General features: G+C 33.5%; 1 protein-coding gene across 1 annotated transcript; it reads right to left on the reverse strand.

Moving 5' to 3' along the window:
* Nucleotides 1-10,640: 10,640 nt before the first annotated feature.
* On the reverse strand, nucleotides 10,641-19,964 carry LOC115929382. The gene is made up of 5 exons (XM_030998266.1): nucleotides 19,435-19,964; nucleotides 18,324-18,461; nucleotides 17,796-17,999; nucleotides 12,528-12,580; nucleotides 10,641-10,854 (listed from the first exon to the last, which is right to left on the reverse strand). The coding sequence occupies exons 1-5, from the start codon at nucleotides 19,696-19,698 to the stop codon at nucleotides 10,707-10,709; spliced, it is 807 nt and encodes a 268-aa protein (XP_030854126.1). The 5' UTR covers nucleotides 19,699-19,964; the 3' UTR covers nucleotides 10,641-10,706.
* Between the last annotated feature and the right edge of the window lie 959 nt (nucleotides 19,965-20,923).

Here is a 20,923-nt window from a genome sequence, read left to right on the forward strand (position 1 = left end):
ATAAAAAAAAGCGAGTGCAAGATGAAGAAAATAATTTGTATTACCATTACTACTTTATTACAATATTGTAAGCATCATCAATTCATCATCATCATCATCATCATCATTTCATATATACATTGTACATGTACATACCATTTACAAAACTGATCATGAAACAAGGATTAACAAAGTTTTATTGACACGATAGGTTGAGCGAAAACACAAATGGAGACGAAAACAAATAAATTGAATTCTCACAAGGGATTTGACCAAAACCAGTCTAGATGTTCAATGGTTATCCTGATAAATGGGATTTGTGTGTCATTTTATTTTATAAAATATATTTAGGTAATAGTGGTAAGATGATAATATGATAAGGCACACAACGGCTTTTTTTTCTTCAGATGGCAGTTCTATTTGAATAATCATGATCCCCTCCCACATTGAAAAAAGTAAAAGGCAGATATAGATTTACAAATGTTTTGCCTTATTTGTTTTTATATGTGTTCTATTAACATGATATATTACCATTATCGATTTCCTGTCACAGCCAAAAAGGGGGGTGGTGGCATGACTAGCTTTTTATTGTTGATTGCTATCATTTGTGTATTGCCCCCGAATCACAGTCATTTGTTTTATACATATTGGTATTGTTTTAGTGTGCCTATGTTTCTCATCATTGTCCACCTCAACTGTTGTGTTTTTGTTTGCACTTTTTTCCTTATTGTTTCGTAACATGTATTGAATTACTATATTTTAAATATCATTTATTTTTTTTAATAAATAAAGGACTACCAAGACTACGGTGATTAACTCCTTTTTAGCCACACCCTTTTAACAAAAACAACAAAACAAAAGAACAGCGCGATGCGGAAATAAATTACACTGAAGCACAATTCCAATTTTACGAAATTGCTGACATATTCAGAGAGGGAGGGGAACGAGGGAGAAAGAGAGAGAGAAAGAGAGAGACAGAGAGACAGAGACAGAGATAGATAGATAAATAGATAAAAAGAGAGAGAGAGTTGATTGTGATAAATTACGATTTTGTTTTAATCTCTGTCATTCATTTAGCTCTTTTCATTACAAACAAAAAAATCAAATATGCGTACAAAAATTCAATAAATCAGCAACCTCATATCAAAATAGGGTTTTAAGAGATGTATAGATAAAGAAAAAAATAAACAAAATTAAGCGGGAGCCAAACTAAAACAAAATAAATATTTCAAATTATGAAAAACTATTAAGTCGAAAGCATTCAAAGTAAATATTATTTTTGTTTTCGAGAATAAAACAATGTTCATCTCAAAATTCATTTCCCAAATAGTCCTATATTTGATTTGTGTTGTATCTCTGATACACTATAACATATGTGCTTTACCTGAGAGTTATTGTCTTATTGTCACTGGCTGGTATGTATATTACATTGGCATGTACATTACATTAGCATGTGCATTACATTGGTATGCATTGCAGCTGGCATGTCCATTATGCTGTTCTTTATACATAACAATTTGCACATTTTAAAAAAAGGGCATTTACTGTAGATCATGGCATAATGTTGGTCAGAATATAGTTACAAAATGTGTCGAAAACCCATGTAAAGCGAAGGCTTAGACCTATTTTTAACATACAACTTATATAGTCACATATTTTCTTACTCAACTTTATAATTTTATTTGTAATCCAAGGTTTATTTTTACGCTTATATTTCATACACATTAATTTCACAGGGAAACACGAGTTATAGTTTTGTGAATTTAAAAACAAAGCTATCATAAATATTATTTACATCACTGGATAGATACCATTTACCTTGAATACAGCAAATGCAAACAAATTCTAATATTATTTTTCTTTAAATCATGTGTAAAAAAGTCAGTTTCACAGGTACATTTGTGATTAGCCATATCACAAATACAATATACTGGGAAGTGGTCAGAAATGTCAGTTAATAATATTCAAAAATAAATATGTTCTTATTCCAAATATGTTGTAAAAAAAAACTCTCCCACACCACATCTGTTCAGAGCCAGAAGGGCATTAATTCTGAGTTACATCCTTCTCGTTGCACACATACAATATTATTAAATAAACCAATTTTACCGTACCTGTTCCACAATATTAAAATAAAAAAATAAAACAGCAGTCTCTTACCTGTATAATAGCAGCATTCAACACGATAAGGTTAACGCCACACACGTTGTATTCATTGATGCAAAAGGAGAAAAAGAAAAAAAACAAAAAAACATTTAGCAAAATGTAATGATATACATGTAGGTCTATTACAGTACATTAATGACAAAAATCATAGAGATCATTTGATGAGATTGATAAAAATAAACACAACATTGTAAATTATATTGATTAATGTCAGACTACTCAAGTTTTATTTAGCTGGTAGCTTAGCACAAATTTAGTGGCATGAAAGAATGCGTCCAGTAAGCAAAGTACATAATAGTTCATGAGAACTAGAGATGAAAACTTGTAATTTGACATGCCCTGATGACATTTATTTTGTAATATTAATAGCAATCAAGGTACAGTAGTACAGCTGTAGAAAAAATTAGTAAATCTGTGTCCTGACTCCTAATCATATATGGTTTTACCTCAATGGAACAATTAAAATTAAAAAAAACAATTGTACAATTTGCGTTACAACGTGTCCATTAAAGATAAAGACCATTTATGGTCATGCGATTGCATTGTAAAAAAAACGTTGTGGAATCGATCAGTAAAGGTTGATCATCTAGCATATAAGTATTGGTATGTACTGCAACTTGCAAGGTTCTAGAATCATCAAAATGATAAGAAATTTAGCCCAGTTTTGATAAAGTTACAAGCACTGTACACAGAAAGATGTATATGGGACTACCTACCTACACACGTGTGTGACACGTGCGTTATATCTATCAGGTCCAAACAGATATAATACTTTATCAAATATATCAAATAGTAGACAGTTTCTCAGCAACAGGGAAAAAATTAATATTTATTTTTCGGGGGCTACTTTTCAACCTTGCCTGCATTTCAACCTTGCCTGCATGAAAATAACGTTCTAAAATTTGTTTTGCATTGAACTCTATGCAAATTTAAGGGGGTTCTTTTCTGATTTTTGGGGGCTCTTTTGGGCATTTCGGGGGCTATTTCACCCTGAGCCCCCGTGTTTTTTTTCCACGCATTAGTCAAAACATATTCTTTTACATGATTGGTAATAAGAGCTTTCATTTTATTTTATGAGGATGGCATTTCCCAAACTGGTCTTTATGTTTAATGCCACTGCTTTGTACCAAGCTACCTTTGTAGAAAATTCATAACTTTCTTATTAGTTGTCTGATTTTGCTCTAATTTTTTTTGATTGGTTTGTCTGATTTTTCTGCTTCTATGGAAAGTAATTAATTTTTTTAGAGTGGATTTGTCCTTTAAAGCCTCACTGCACTACTTATAGCTACATGGGCCCTCTATACAGCAAACAATGCCTAATTGGTGCCTGTTGGTCCCCCATGATCCCCTTTTTCCTATGGTAATTAAGAGCTGATATGCTGAGATAACCACCTGTCAGTGACCTTGCAGGAAACTCTAATCCCCCTGGCCAAACTAGTACAGACAGGCTTTAAAGGGCAAGTCCACTCCAAAATAACTTGCTTTCAATAAAAGCAATCAAAAACAGTTTGAGCAAAATCGGATAACTAATTTATTATGAATTCTTAATAACATAAAAAACTCTGAAAATCACAAGACAAATTGGCAACTACTGTACATGTAACTCATGAGTCTGTGACATCATTGCCTCACTATCCAATAATTGTTTTTTTATATTCAGCATGTTTCCACAGGAAAAAAGTGAAATACGGATTATCTTTTCTGGAATTGAAATACCGTGTCGCGATGACACGGTATTAAACCAATCTGTTTCCACAGAGCGCAGCATTCCGATTCGCCCAGATTCCGTGTTCCAAGTCAGGCAAATACCGTGTTAATCGGAAGTCAAGATTCAACCTTTGACCTCGATCATGGATTCAGATCTACACAGGATTCCACGCTATTCTATTGTGACGTACATTTGTCATTGTTATGTACAGCGCGGAATAAACATATTATTGTATATGCGTATCTCAAAGTATTTTTCAACCAATCACGCTGCAGTGGTGATTGAGGCTTCACGCGCTCTGATGATCCGCCAGACACGGTTTGTCACTGTGTGTTTCCACAGCGATTTCACGCAAAATCGCAAAATCTCACAAATCATGTATGTAACGTGGGTAAAGGCATGGGTAAGTCAAGTTTTGGGGGATAAAAAGTTTGCATAATTTTGGACTGATACATGTAGCTTCAGTTTGAGTTGCAAAGCTATAGCGTAGAGACGGTACTGAGCGACAACATTGACACCTTAAAGTAACACTGTGGTAGCCTTGGTAGGGTATTCTGCACATGATACGCATTTTGTGGGTCGGTGGAATTGTGTTGCACACGGTAACTTTGGCCTGGTCTGAAACCGTCTGAAACACCCTCAGCTCAACTACGGCACGCCACACAATTCTTACCGACCCACTCATACTCAGCATCTAGGCGCTAGGCCTACAGTACCTGCGCATCATTTGCACTAATTTATTGGGGTGCAACATGTGGAAAAAAAAGTCAAAAGTCATAATGACACAATAAACCGCTATGCATAGTGAATGAGTGGTGACCGAATTTTCTACGTACAAATATGAATTGATTCACGATCATTTAATAATACATAGACTATAAAAACAGAGATTTTATACAATTACAAGAGCAACCAAATGCTTACCTTTGCAAGCTCGATTTACAGCACATGGAAAAACACAATTTTTCTATACGGTGTATTTAAAGGACAAATCAATATTTAAAAATATTTGTTTTAATCTACAATTTTAACTCTGTCTCTGCTTCTCTTTTTGTATATAGTCTCTCGATCCCCTTTGTCTCTGTATCATGTCAGTGTCTCATTTAATAGTTTATTACATGTATACAAATTAAATCAAGAAAAATTTGAGAATTTTTTTATCGTTTGGCTTTTTACTGCCATGCATACTAACAACCATTTCTATTTCTATAACATCTTATAGATGTTGGATTATTGCTATGGATGGGTAAAAATTTAATATCTAACTCATGTTTTATATTAAATCAGGACTAAATAAATCACTGTGTACATGACTTAATATAAAACAATATTTAAATAATTTATTTGCATATTTAATTGCTCAAGACTTGACAGATGATCGACACATGCATGAAAGCATCCACATCCATAGTGCGTCAAAACGTTATTCAAACGGCAGTAGATCTATCAATACGGCACGGTCAGAGGCGGCCCTCCCGGGGGGCAGGGGGGGGGGGCACAGCGCCCCCCCCCACTTTTTCAGATACCCCAAAAGTGCCCCTTTTATTTTGTAACGAGTGCCCCTTTTACATAGGAAAAATGCCCCTTTTACTTTGACAAGTGCCCCTATTACTTAGTAAACGTGCCCCTTCCCCCCTTTTCACCTCTGACGAGTGCCCTTTTTATTTTTGACACGTGCCTCTTTTCCTTTGACATGTTCCCATTTTCCTTTGCAATAAGTGTCCTTTTTCAATTCTCATAAATCTTGAAATTATCTTCAATAATTAGTGCCATTTTTAATCTCTAGTAAGTGCCTCTTTTCAGGTACGAAAAGTGCCCCTTTTCAGTTTTGATAAGTGCCCCCTTCACCTCTGATAATTGCCCTATTCAAAACTGAGAGGTGCTCCTTTTACTCTGACAACTGCCCCTTTTTTCCTTTGTAAAAAGTGCCCCTTCTCCTTTTAATAACTACCCCTTTTTTAAACTCGGATGAGCACACCTTTCATTTTAATATGTGCCCCTTTTATTTTTTAATAAGTGCCCCTTTTCCTTATGATAAGTGCCCCCATTAAAAAGAGAGAGCTCCTTCCCCTTAACTACCCCTTCTCCTTTTTAATAAGTGCCCCCTTCTCATTCAACAAATGCACATTTTCCTTTATTATAAGTGCCCCTTTTACATTTTCATAAGTGCCCCTTTTCACCTCTGATAATTCCCCTTTTAATAATGACACGTGCCCCTTTTACTTATAAATGCCCCTATCAAAATCTGATGGGTGCCCCTTTTCCATCAACAAATGCCTATTTCCCATTTTCGTAAACGCCTCTTTTTCATCACTGGTGAGTGCCTCTTTTCAGGTGAAAAAATGCCTCATTTTCACCTCTTATAATTATCCTTTGTACTTTGACACGTGCTCCTTTTCTTTTTTAATAAGTGTCTTATCCCTTTCGATAATTGCCCCCTTTTCATGTAATCATTAAACGTGCCCCTTATTTAAAGCGACTAAGAACAATTTCCCCCAAAGTTCGCTCGCTGCGCTCGCTCGCATTTAAAGATGATATAATTATGTTACTTATCAAAGGTCTTTTCAGTCTTCCGTTATGAAAATGTGCTTATAACCCCATCACGATTGGCTTTTTTCCTCTATAGAAGACGTTATTTTTCGCACTGCGACCTCACAGATCTTTAAAAATGTTCTCGCTCGCTTCGCTCGCTCGTCAATGCATAGTCAGACATCATACCCAACTGTACAATATGATGCTTAAGCAATATCTTGTATGATGTATGAAGAGAAACAAATAATGAAATCCTCCCTGATTATGTAATCACAATGTAGGGGTATATACCAATTAATGTCAAAAAAATTGTATATTTTCGCTTTGAGATTTCCCAATGTAGGTGCCCTTTTTTTTCCAGAAAGTGCCCTTTTTTGTTGGTGCCCCCCCCCCCCCCCACTTTGGAAATCGCTCGGCCGCCCCTGGGCACGGTCGAATTAGCCGTAACTCAGTTTAGATATAGTCCTTATTAGTCATAATCAGCTCTAATGACATCATTGTTGCGTATTTAGTGCGTCGAAGTATATCTCTGCAATCAAGCAAAAATTTGAGCTTGTTTAGTAATAGTTACCGGTAACAGTTATCATTTAAATAACAATCCTCTATCGAACAGCCTACCTAAGGGGCGCTGTGCCACTTTTAATCATGGTCATCATTATCACTAATATCGTCATCGTATTTATGAACATTATTGTTTTTGATTATTGCTAACACTGTTATGATCAGTATTTAAGAGCCCATTTGTGCTAGCAATATTAAAGGCATTGTTCTCAATTGCATCTCTCTTCTCTCTTGTTCTGTCCCTCTTTTTTTTGGGGGGGGGGGGGTCTGTCTCTACATCTATCTATCTCTATGCTCTTTCACCCCCTCTCTCTCTTGCCTCCCTCCCTCTCTCTTATTCTCTTGCTCTGTCTCCCTCTGCCCTACATAATTTAAACCGTGACAAGTTTTTTTAATGTTTTTTTCTACTGTAACTTATTACTAAATTTATAAATCCACTGTTTTTAAACGATACAATGTAAACCAAGTATTGTTATGTTCAGACTTTTTATTATATTTGAATAAAACAGAAATAATGGTTATATCACTTTGTTAAAAAAAAATACACAAATGAATACCGGTAGATTACAATCAACATATACACTATTACAGTTACAATTGTCAATATATTCATAACCTTATTACGATCGTATTTACATGCATTGAGATTTCACAAGATTAAAGCCCCTCTAAAGTGTTGGGAGTTCAAATTTGCCATTATTTTATGGCAAAGTTTCTCTTAAAATTGTTCAGTGATGTAAAACATGATGTCATTTAACACATTATGTAACAAACTCATATTGTTTCATAATTTTTTTTTTTTTACAAAATCAATAATAAATCTATAACAAAATTGTACAGATGCAAGTTTATACAAATGCATTAATGTTATTTTTATAAAAATAAAAAAATCAATTCAAAGCAGTTGACCACTAAAAAAAAAAAAAGGCATGCAAAAGATGTGCGATTTCTTACACAATTGTTACCTAATCTGCAGTTGCAATTGCAATTAGATATATAAAATTTAAGTTTAATAAATGGTCCCGCAAAAAATATTTCTTTTTCTTGTATCATTGAAATAAATTTGAACTACAAGTATCACTTTGTTCAGTATAAAATAAACATCCCTCAATCAATTCGAGATATTATATTTTAATTTTAATTTTTTACACTGTTTCTTAATTTTAATATACCCTGTATAAAGAAATATTTCAACAATTAAATGATTATTAACCATAATAATCATAACAAACCAATAATAAAGTGATACAATGCATGATTTTATAAGTTAATATATGTCTCATTTTAAGGCCAAAAAAGAAAAGGTTAGATTCCACAATTTTAAGTGGTTGAAAAGACGCCTCAAAAAGACGAAAAACATTGCAAGTCAAAATTGTAATTACCACATTTTTTTACATTAAAAAAAAATGTGACCCAACCCGCTGCCGTTTGAATCATTTCCAACGCAGTCTCTGGAGACCCGACGCCTTTGGCGGCGAAGCTCCCTGGAGTTAATGTTATGTACGTTATTACCCCTCCGCCCCCCCCCCCCCCCCCCTGTAAAAAAAAAAAAAAATGCAGTCAGTTTCAATAGTGTAGTCTAAAAACTTTTTTTCTCCATAATTGAATATAAAAACACTGCTAACATTTAAATTTCACAGTTCGGACATACGTGACATATTATCAAAATTGCAATTTCAACTTTGAATTGTAAATTTCGACATAATAATATCTGATCAAAAAACAAAAGGCACATTGCCTATAGCCCATCGGGCAGGCTATAACATACCAAAGTTTGGTATAAAATAGAGCAAGAATAAGCGAGATACTGTTCAAAGAACAATGTCATGTACTGTACATTCATGATGTAAACGAAATTCACCTTCTATAAGCATTGCACGTAAATTAAGAAACTTCTGACATGTCGCCTTTAGTCGCAATTTTCACTATGATGTCTTCATCAAAATGACAAAAAGTGGATATTGACCACGTAGAAAATTATCTTGGCTACAACATATCAAAAATTGGTTGAAAAACAATCAATATTTACAGAGATACAGTAATTACAAACAACTATACAGTGCGTCCCAGAAAAAACGAAACCGAGAATCATTGACGTTTTATCACAACTTAATCACAATTATAATGAATAAATGACATATATTTGTAAAGCTTAGCAACTCATATAATGCATATTTCACGCATGAGTGATTAAAATCAATTTGAAAAAAGAGAACAAAAAGTCATTTGCCGCACGGTATCTAAATTTGAAAGAGAAAATCAGCTTTTGCCCTTTCATATGACACCTCAATCATGAAAAATAGGCAAGGAATAATTTTTTTGCTTAAAGTGATGCTTAAATTAAAATAATTTGATTAAACAAATTCGTTTTCACTGGCTGCCTGCTGTAACAACCCCCCCCCCCCACCCCCCTCAAAAAAAACAAAAAAAAATGCAGTCAGTTTCAATAGTGTAGTCTAAAAACTTTTTTTTTCTCCATAGTTGAATATAAAAACACTGCTAACATTTAAATTTCACAGTTCGGACATACGTGACATATTATCAAAATTGCAATTTCAACTTTGAATTGTAAATTTCGACATAATAATATCTGATCAAAAAACAAAAGGCACATTGCCTATAGCCCATCGGGCAGGCTACAACATACCAAAGTTTGGTATAAAATAGCGCAAGAATAAGCGAGATACTGTTCAAAGAACAATGTCATGTACTGTACATTCATGATGTAAACGAAATTCACCTTCTATAAGCATTGCACGTAAATTAAGAAACTTCTGACATGTCGCCTTTAGTCGCAATTTTCACTATGATGTCTTCATCAAAATGATAAAAAGTGGATATTGACCATGTAAAAAATTATCTTGGCTACAACATATCAAAAATTAGTTGAAAAACAATCAATATTTACAGAGATACAGTAATTACAAACGACTATACAGTGCGTCCCAGAAAAAACGAAACCGACAATCATTGACGTTTTATCATAACTTTAATCACAATTATAATGAATAAATGACATATATTTGTAAAGCTTAGCAACTCATATAATGCATATTTCACGCATGAGTGATTAAAATCAATTTGAAAAAAGAGAACAAAAAGTCATTTGCCGCACGGTATCTAAATTTGAAAGAGAAAATCAGCTTTTGCCCTTTCATATGACACCTCAATCATGAAAAATAAGCAAGGAATAATTTTTTTGCTTAAAGTGATGCTTAAATTAAAATAATTTGATTAAACAAATTCGTTTTCACTGGCTGCCTGCTGTAACAAACAAAATTGACAAAAGACTTACTCCGTTTTGTTGACAATCAGACATGGGCGAAAGACTTCCTGCATGGCTGGTTGTCAACGAAACGGAGCTTGTCTTTTGTCAATTCTGCTTGTTGCTACAACAGGCAGCCAGTGAAAACTGACTTCTTAAATCAAATTTTAAAACTTTAAACAAAACTTTGCTCTTTTTTCCTGATTGAGGTGTCACATAAAAGGGCAAAAACTGAACTTTCTAAAAATATTTTCTCTTTTGAAATTTAGATACCATACGCCAAATGACCTTTTGGTTCCCTCTCTTCAAATTGATTTTAATCACTCATGCGTAAAATATGCATCATATGAGTTGCATCAAATAAAAGAGGCTCTAAGCTTTACAAATATGTCATTTATTAGTTATAATTGTGATTAAGTTATGATAAACATCAATAATTTTTCGGATTCTTTTTTTTGTGGGACGCACTATATAACGAAATATAAAAAAAACATATTACAACTTTTCTATCTCAACAGCAATCCCATCTGTCCCAATTTTATACCTTATTGGAAATCCAAGGAGGGAGGATACGAGATTTTCGTCCATGCCGTCTGCGATCTTGATGCAATTTCCATTTTTCATCATGATACGCATGGGTACGCTATATAAAAAGAAAATGAAAATACAATTAACATATATTTAAAAACCTAATAAGGGCCATTTATACACATATTTCACAACTCAATGTCTTTATAAAGCCTTGATATATATATAAAAAATGGGACTTTAGTTAGAAAATGGGGCCCTACAGTTTGTCTAAATTTAGAGCCTGGAATTTCAACATGTGCATGAATTCAAAATAATTACTAAGCCTACACGAAACTACATTGTTAAGATGAGAGATAGTAGTGCTAAGGTAGTGACTTCAATACTAGATGTACAATTAAAAATAATATAAAAATTTGAGTGAAAACGGAAACGGATAGTGATTCTTGACAATTTGATATATTTTGATGCCTTTGTGGATGTATTATAAGCACTAGAAAATTTAGCCCCTAAAACACTAATGCTTACAAAAAAAATTGAATATAAAAATTTACCGGTGCTCCTGGTATATTGATAAATTTCAATTAGCGTCTATGCCCGAAACATGGTAGATGCGACCATGAAAACCTCAAAATATGTAGTTGTGATATATAATTTCCAACCAGGATTAGCTAAAATCGGTTGATTTTAGTCAAGAAACATTGTTTTATAGCTTAATGAATATCTTGACCTCGAGAGAGAGCTATACAACATCAAAAGTTTATTATTTACAATTTCATAACTTTAGACTCGATTTCAACCGCAACAACGATTAACTGAATATTGTAAGATCGCATATGCTTCCAATATGTTAATTTGAACCAAATTCATGACCCCATATTAAAACTTTGTATTACCTTTAATATAATTATTTCAAGTTGTTAACATTATATAGGAAAAAGGACACTATGGCGGCCATTAAAACAAAAGAATACAACAGATCACAAAAGCAGAATTTGAAAAACACAATATCATTTTCTCCACCCAGGCGCGTAAGCAGGGGGGGTTTGAGGGTCGACCCCCTCCCCCCCCCCCTCAATATTTTGTATGTGTGCGATTTTGAGGAAAACCCTCCCCTCAAATTTGTTTTAATAAAAAAATATTAAAAAGGTGATCTTACCACCCCCCCCCCCCCCCCCCTCCCTAACTAAACAAAATATCAGTCGGCCAAATTTTCAAATTTCTTGGACCCCTCAAAAATGTGCTCTTAATTTATTTCACTTAACCCAAACCGAGTCATATTTCAAGCCAAGATATGCATCTTTCATTTTATATACCTTTAATTTCTTAATTATAATAAAGTTGATGTCGAAATTGAACAAAAGTGTTACAATTGTCCTCGGTCTCCCCTACTAAATTTGATGCTTTTCATCACAAAATGCACAATTACCCCTAAAATTAACGCTACGATTATACCGGGTTCTATTGTAATCCAACTACATGTACATGTACCAGTTATAACAACAAAAATCTAAATATAAAAACATTTACGCACATCAAAAAACAAACAAAACGGCAATGATCATTCTAAAAGCTAGGAACGGATTCGGCATTTACGCAATTCTTCTTAATTATACACAATTGCCGGAGCTACATGTAAGAGAGTATACAAAAATCTAAACCAATTTAGTCTCACTATGCAAATGGAAAAAAAAAAGACTTTTTACACCTACACCTGTACACATGTGTACATGCACTACAATAAAAACATAAAATACACATAACAAATAACCACCAAAAAGTACAAACCTTGTTTTTCTCACGCCAATCACCTCTCCCTCTACCCATTTTTCTTTCACCATCTACATAAATGCAAAAATAAAACAAAAAAAGACAAAGAAATATCAATACAAACATATTGTGACAAAACAGTAGTACACATAACATATTTCATTCAAAGTACCAAAGAGTTTTAAGAGATGGGAGTCATATCTAATTCATTCCCTTTGAACCATCTTCGATGCCGCCAAAAAAAAATATGTCGGGCATGTACTTAACTGATGATTCCTGCCTATCTGTAAACTAAAGGGTTACTTTTAAAAATTGACAGTTTGACTAGATTACAAAAAAAAAAATTATGAGTAAAATGATGTCTTAAAATGAGAAATAAAAGTAAATTAAATATGACACTCTCACAAGCTACTGGGCTTTGAATTTGAAAAGATGCCACGTCGAACAAAATTGTTAAAACCTAGAAAAAAATTAAATAATATTATTACAACAAAAAAATGTAATCATAATGGTGTGAATCACTCGATAAATAAGAACGGACGCCACTTTCTATTCGATAACGGTTTTATTCAATCTGCACTCAAAGAGAAAATGCAGATAGAAAATCCGGTGTTAACATTGACATATTTACAGTAGTATTAAAAAAAATACTTATTCATAGAGTTACACACAAGATATTTCATTGAATGGTTCAATGTATTTCTTGCCAAAAATCCAATCAATATTAACTCTATGATGTTCACAACACAAGCACGTGCTCCAAGTCTGTTCATGTATCACCTTAATCCAATGTGCTAAAAGCATGTGCTTTGTTCATGTATCACCTTAATCCAATAACTTGTCACATACACCTATCAAAGTGACTTTCACAACTGACCTAAATAACAATGCGCAAAAACAAATTTGATTTTTTTTTTTTTGTGCATTCAATCTACATGTACCTTGCTAAATAACTGTTGCTGTTTTTCAACTCAGCCAAAATGATAATTTATCAAACTTGTAAATCTCCTATTTTTTTATACAACTCAAAAAATGACCAAATTATTCTGGCGCTAGTGTTGTTAGGTATTCATTTTTTTTAGCACTTTAATATCCATTCTTAGCAAAGAAATTTTAACCCAATAGTTTACTTATTTTAATCATAATCATTTATTGCATTTTCCACCTCAATTTGGATCACATTTGACATCAAGAAACCTCCGTTTAGAGCTTTGATGTCACCGTCGTCGCTCAGTACCAATCATCTCTATGCTATAGTCCTGCACCTCAAACTGAAGCTATCAGTCCAAAATTATGCAGACTTCTCGTATGGTGGTATCGTGCATGTTATGATACCACCATACAAGGTTTGAGGTGCAGGACTAGCATAGAGACGGTACTGGGTAGGCCTGTGGATCGGGGGCCGATCTTGAGCCGATCAGGAATGATCAGATAATAATTTCCGATTGCCGATCAATAAAAATGATCCAAAAAACATTGGCAGAATTTTTTTTTTTTTTTTTTTAATGACAAAAATTTTCAAGTTTTTGGCTATCAAAGGCTTTTACAAAATTCATAGCTGGGATTATTTTGTCATGTGAAGTTGTTGTAGACCATGTTTGTTATATCTAGTGACTTTTCATGACTTTGAAATTAATAATATTGGTCTAAGAGAAGAGGCAAAACATGCGGGCCGCCATCTTGGATTATAATGCATGCCTACTTTATGAAAATTGAAAATTTTCGTCATAAAAAAAAATAAATAAATAAACAAAAAATCAGCTGATTTTTGGTGTCGATCTTCAAGTCCGATACCGATCAAAGGTACGAGGGTGTCGCTCCGATCTTCCGATCCGATCAGAGCCCCAACTTACACGATTAGGCCAAATAAAAAAAACATGTTTAACATCCTTTTTTTTCAAAAAAATAGGGAGGCCCTTTTTTTTTAAATTATTTCAAAATGGCCGCTCAAAATAGCCGCTCGGTACATTTTCCCTGACAGTCTGACTATTTTTCAAGATGGCCGCCAACATTTTTTTTTTTTTTTAAATTTAAATCAGAAATTGATCTATTTTAGCAGTGTTTTTCATGTTTTTTTCTTTTCAAAAAAAAATAAAAAAATAAAAAAAATAGGAGGCGGCCCCCCCCAAAAAAGCGGGAGGGGAAGCTAAACATGCATATTTTGTTACATGGCCTTAGTACTGAGCGACGACGTCGACATCGAAGCCCTAAACGGAGGTTTCCCGATGTCGGATGTGATCCAAATTCAGGTGAAAAATGCAATAGGTCTATACGATTACGATTGAAATTAATAAAAAATTGTGCTAAAATTCATTTGCTAAAAAATTAAAATGGATATTAAACTGCTAAAAAAAATAGATACGAAACTACACTAGCGCCATTATTCTTTAAAAATTTGCATACATTTTATGCGCACTCATTAAGTGTTTTCTGCTATGGACTTGAATTCTATACAAATAAATAGCATGGCATTCTATTATTTGCCAAGACTAGACCTAGAATCTAAATGTTTTAATTTATACACTTGCATATAAACCTCTAGATCTAGATAGTCTATAGAGTCTATTTAAAATTGCTTTTTATTTATACATACACGTTTACTTTCTCCAAATAAACCAATTTCTCTCTCATATGAGCAACCAAAATTCAATAGACAATGCATGCAGTATTTTTACAAACCAAATAATATATCAGGTCCTTAAGACACTTCATTTTGTGAATGACCCTAATAACAGTGACCTACTTTTTGCAAGCCTGATTTCATTAGATGGTGAAATCAACTCTTACTTGAATCTTGGATTCTTTTCCTCCTTAATACTTCCTCATGCTACTCTCAAAACCAATCTTGGTTTTCTTGATTTTTAAGTAAATAAACTATGGTCTAATCAAATACCTCACTCCATTTACACTCACTTCTACATATATCTACAATACTTTGTGTCTCTGCGTTAAATTCAATTTCCACTAAATTTACGCGTTTTAAAAAAAATAAACAACTAACATTTGACCGATAGACGCGTTAAACTTAAAGATAAACTTGAGTTCTAGATCCTAGACCTAGTGGTAAAAAAAGAAAATGAATTCTCACAGAATCTAACGAAACTTACACTGAATGTTCAAGATTACAAATAAATGTCATGTGCCAAACAATTTTGGAAGAAAATGTATACTGGCTGAGTAATGAGCATAGAAAGATTAAAAAAATCAGGGTAGTACTTTGTACCCAAAATCGTTTGGCAAATTTCAATTTGTAATCTTGAATATTCAGTTTAAGTTTCATTTGATTCTGTGAAAATTGATTTTCTTTTTTAAAACCAAAAGTCAAGTACTGTAGATCTAGATCTAGACCTAGGCCTATATCTTTAATATATTAATTAAACAGGCATCGTAAAAGGGCTTGTATTGAAGGAGGAACACATTGGAACATCGATAATATATATAGGGGTACTACTAGATCTAGTACTAGCCCCGACCATGCCGACACCATGTGTGTTGTCCCATATACATCTTTCTGTGTAAGTGATTGTTACTTTACCAAGACTCTGCCAAATTTATGATGAGTTTGATGACTCCAAAACCTTGCATTACACACCATTACTTACATGCTATATGATCAACTTTTCTGATCCATTCCACACCTTTTCTTTCACAATGCAATCGCATTACCAGAACTCAGTTTATCTTTAAGTCTCAACAGCGCGCACACTGACCTCTTTGAAGCTGAGTGTATGTGTACACAAACGTACCAAATTAATCCGACACATAGTCTCATAGACACAAAATCTTGCACAGTTTATATCTCAACATTGAATTAATCTACACATTTTTATCCTTTACTAAACAAGTATTGAGTATTTCATGATATAAACTTACTCTATGGGCGGCGTTAAACTCAACGTAAAAAGACAAATTCGGAGACTTTTTGTCCCACTCGCACTGATTTTCTCTCGAAAAAACGTTCTGTCTACTAACTCATGTTACGGTGTCTTCAAGTTTCAAACATTTAACAAAAAATCTTTAAAAAATGATTAAAGAAACTATTGTTTCAAAATGTGCTTTAAATAATTGTTTACAACTCATTTTTAAACCAATGAACATTAAAGGAAAATCTAACCCAAATAGAGTACTAATCTAATACAAAGCACAAAAGCAAACTGATGAAAGTTGAATATAAAAAAGTTATGAATTTTTAAAAGTAGTAATCACTATACCTATGAGCACTTCAAATTGGCTGAACCAGTAATGCCAATGTGATATAGTGTCGGCTACTTTTCCATCTGTTCCAACATATAAATGACTAAATTTGTATTTTTTTCGAAAATTCATTGCTCAGGAGGGTTTTTTTTTTTAAAGGACCTATAAATACTATGCTATCTATAATTTTGAGTAGTGTTCCAAGGGAGAACAAACATACGAAAAAAACAAAAAATAATGGTATTTTTGTACACGACAAATGAGAGACTGATCCACGTCCTACGTCACAATCCACTGACCGAACTACCAATTTGAGATTTGCATAGACTGAGTAATCTCATATTTCAAACATTCATAACTTCCTTACTATTGGTCGATTCATTTCAAACTTTTGCCATTTTGTTTGTGTTATTTCAGTTCTGCTTTTATACACATAAACTTATTACAAGGGTTGGATTAATTGCCCTTCAGTTTAAAACACAAACAAAATCAATGACTAATCATGAAAAGTTCAAAACAAACCTACAAAATCACAACTAAAGTGGCATCTGATTTAACGATGCGATCATTCAATTTCGAGCAAAGTTGAATAATCACCGAGATCATTTTGTGTCTACGTGTCGGATTAATTTGGTACGTGTGTAGACATATCAAACTGTGCAACTCAACATAAAAACAAAAAAAACATTCAAAAAGCTATCTAGTTCATTCAATTTGATTGTATAAACATGCAATTCATGATTTTCCCACATCAGCGTGCAAAAAGCGCGTTCAAATTAAAAAAGCAAGTAAATTCATTCAAATTAGCGCCTGCATTGCCATAATAAACATTAATGTATTCAAATTCACAAATAGACAAATTAAACGTCTATCCAGCTGGCGCAAAATTGGTCATTAAATTAAATGGATTTTTCTCTGAATTAAATAAAATTCAAAAGAAATGATAAAACGAAATTGAAAGCTCAAAAAATGAAAATGAACCATGAGAGCAGAGAGTTGACAAATATCATTCAAACTTAAACGCCTATGTATGAACTCGAAATGCAACTCTGATAAAATTGGGCGGGAAAACCTATAGTCAAACAAAATTACCTCAATTTTCGTGGACACCGACCCCTGCAGACCATTGGCGTCTCTAATGACGGCCGTCACCAGGACAGACAGTCCTTCTGCTACATCCTGAGAAGCGCTCTCGCCCCATAGGGTTATTGGTATCGATTGAGTATCGTCATCACCCAGCTGTCTCAACGTTATTACCCGCCTTTTGTAACTTCCACTCTCCACAAGTTGGCCTACCTGCAAAACACCATAAACAAGTACATCACGTATTTAATTCGAAAAATACAAAAACATTTGAAAATAACAATAGTGTGTTTTTGTATAGCACTCATGTCCGTCACACTTGGCACTTCTGGTTTTCCCCAGTATAATGTATAATGCATTACACTATACACTCAAATCGTAATATGATATCATTTATAATGTTTATATAAATAAATATCTTTTTTAATGTTTCATAAAATCCTCACAATTTGAAAAAACTTCTTTTACGATTCAAAATCACTAAGTTAAACAAAAAATCGTCACAATTGTTACATTTTACAACAGCAAAATACATACCTCGATCACATCACCTTCAACTGTCATTCTTCTTTTTGGGGCGCTCCCCCGAGCCTCAGAGACAGAAACACTTTTCGGCCTGATAAAGCTGTCCACTGCTTCCTTGTTTACGTCGAAATCGACGACTTCAGAAAACACCTAAAAATACAATTTATATCAATAAAATACAATTTATAACTATTTAAAGATTGTGATACATAGCCACTTCTCTACAACAATACCACTATAAACCATTTTTTTAAAGGCCCCAAGTATAAACATATTTACCTTAATATAAATACCATCCTTCATAATGAAACTGCAAATTAATAAAGCCATACTTTCAACAAAAAACAACAAAAAATCAACAAATATTTAAGCTACTAAATCATATTGATAATTTATACTACCGTTTAACCATTACAGATTTAAAATTAAATATAAATTATTTTTAGCCAAAAATTGATTAGGCTAAATGGAATGGATATAGTTTTACCATACCTCTAATGGTTATCGAAGACAAAATATTACTTTTTTCAAATAATTTTGTTAATGATATTATTGCTTTATTTAGTCAAGCAAATGTATCTAGTACAGGCCTATTAAAAGCCCTTCAATGAATAAAACAAATTATAATTCACAATTTAGTCAACCATTGATTAGGCAAAAAAAAAAAAAAAACATGTTTAGCGTCCTGTTTTTTCAAAAAATAGAAAGGAGGCCCTTTTTTTTTTTTTTTTTTTTCTTTTCAAAATGACCGCTCGGTACATTTTCCCTAACAGTCGGGCTACTTTTCAAGATGGCCGCCGACATTTTTTTTTTTTTTTTTCTTTTTTTTTTTAATCAGAAATAGATCAATTTTAGCAGTATTTTTCATGTTTTTTTCTTTATTTTTTTTGATTAAAAAAATAAAAATAAATAAATAAAAAAAAAAAACATGAAAAAAAAAAAAAGTTTCAAAAAAAATAAAATAGGAGGCGGCCCCCAAAAAGGAAACGGGCGGGGACGCTAAACATGTATATATTTTTTTAATGGCCTTAGGCTAAATAAATGATCATATATTGTCAAGTGGACGCTTACTCAACACAAAAATCCATACATAGACACCAAAAAGTTCCAAACTTTCACTTACCGTCGCATTTGCTAGCAAACGGAGACTGGGGCCTCCCTTACCCACCACGTGCGTTATGATGATTTTGTCACCGGCCTTCAATTTGACGAGGTCCACAGCCGCTTCGCTCGTTACCTCATTAACAAAACACCCCTTAATTACACCTTCTCTACCACTTTCGATGACATTTCCAAAAAGGTATTGGCGACCACTCGGCGCCTTCACTTTTCTCAGTTCAAAACCTTCTACAATCATCAATTCAACTGAGGAGTGTTTAGTCGACATCTTGTTATCCTTAATGTCCTTGCTATCAAAATGTCACACATATGCATTTGTCAGACCCCTTATATACCCATGTCAAAGGTACGTAACATCTTTTACAATAGGCTTTCCCTACCTAGCAACACTAACCCATGCGCAGATAGTATTTACAAAATGGCTTGTTGTAATAGGCCATTTCGTAATGTAACCAAATTTAATGCATAAGTCTTTGTAAAGTTCCTCAATACAAACTGCTAAGTAGGCTTGACCTACCTAGCAACACTAGCACATGCGCAGATAATATTTACAAAATGGCTCGTTGTGATAGGTCATTTTCGTAATGTAACCACATTTAATGCATACGTCTTAATTTGTGAAGTGCCTCAACACAAACTATTTCATTCACCTGGTAACAATATTATTTGTCTGTGGTACGATTGTAAAACAGGCAAATGTTATTTGCATCGTTAATGAATGCTACTTATGTTGGGTCCGGCCCAGGAGCCCCGATGGAATGTAATTTGCAAAGGCAGCTCGAACAGGTGTGCGAACTAATTCTGCGACGGATACCAAGGCGTGGCATCATTATTAGTGCGTAATTCAATCATTCTAGCCTGAACTTTCAACGAGACAACTTTTATTTACAATAAAAGTGCGTTAGTTACATTAGTTGTTGCCATGTTGGACAAACTGCTCAGTAGGCTTGACCTACCTAGCAACACTAGCCCATGCGCAGATAGTATTTACAAAATGGCTTGTTGTAATTGGCCATTTTCGTAATGTAACCAAGTTTAATGCATAAGTCTTTAATTTGTAAAGTTCCTCAATACTAACTGCTAATAGGCTTGACCTACCTAGCAATACTAGCCCATGCGCAGATAGTATTTACAAAATGGCTTGTTGTAATTGGCCATTTTCGTAATGTAACCAAATTTAATACATAAGTCTTTGTAAAGTTCCTCAATACAAACTGCAAAGTAGGCTTGACCTACCTAGCAACACTAGCCCATGCGCAGATAGTATTTACGAAATGGCTTGTTGTAATAAGCCATTTTCGTAATGTAACCAAATTTAATGCATACGTCTTAATTTGTAAAGTGCCTCAATACAAACTATTTCATTCACCTGGTAAAAATATTATTTGTCTGCGGTACGATTGTAAAGCAGGCAAATGTTATTTGTATTGCTAAAGAATGCTACTTATGTTGGATCCGGGGCCGCGTGCCCCGATGAAATGTAATCTACATTT

Source organism: Strongylocentrotus purpuratus, unplaced genomic scaffold, assembly GCF_000002235.5.
Source record: "Strongylocentrotus purpuratus isolate Spur 01 unplaced genomic scaffold, Spur_5.0 spur5_scaffold_4, whole genome shotgun sequence".
NCBI classification, from domain to species: Eukaryota; Metazoa; Echinodermata; class Echinoidea; order Camarodonta; family Strongylocentrotidae; genus Strongylocentrotus; species Strongylocentrotus purpuratus.

Bases quoted from the DNA above. Each gene is read 5' to 3' on its own strand.
- LOC115929382 (XM_030998266.1), bottom strand. From the start codon at position 19,698: ATGTCGACTAAACACTCCTCAGTTGAATTGATGATTGTAGAAGGTTTT. The intron at 18,462-19,434 runs GTAAGTGAAAGT...TTGTATTTTTAG, and splicing joins GTTTGCTAGCAAATGCGACG to GTGTTTTCTGAAGTCGTCGA. The intron at 12,581-17,795 runs GTAATTTTGTTT...GCATTTATGTAG, and splicing joins CGGTGTCCACGAAAATTGAG to ATGGTGAAAGAAAAATGGGT.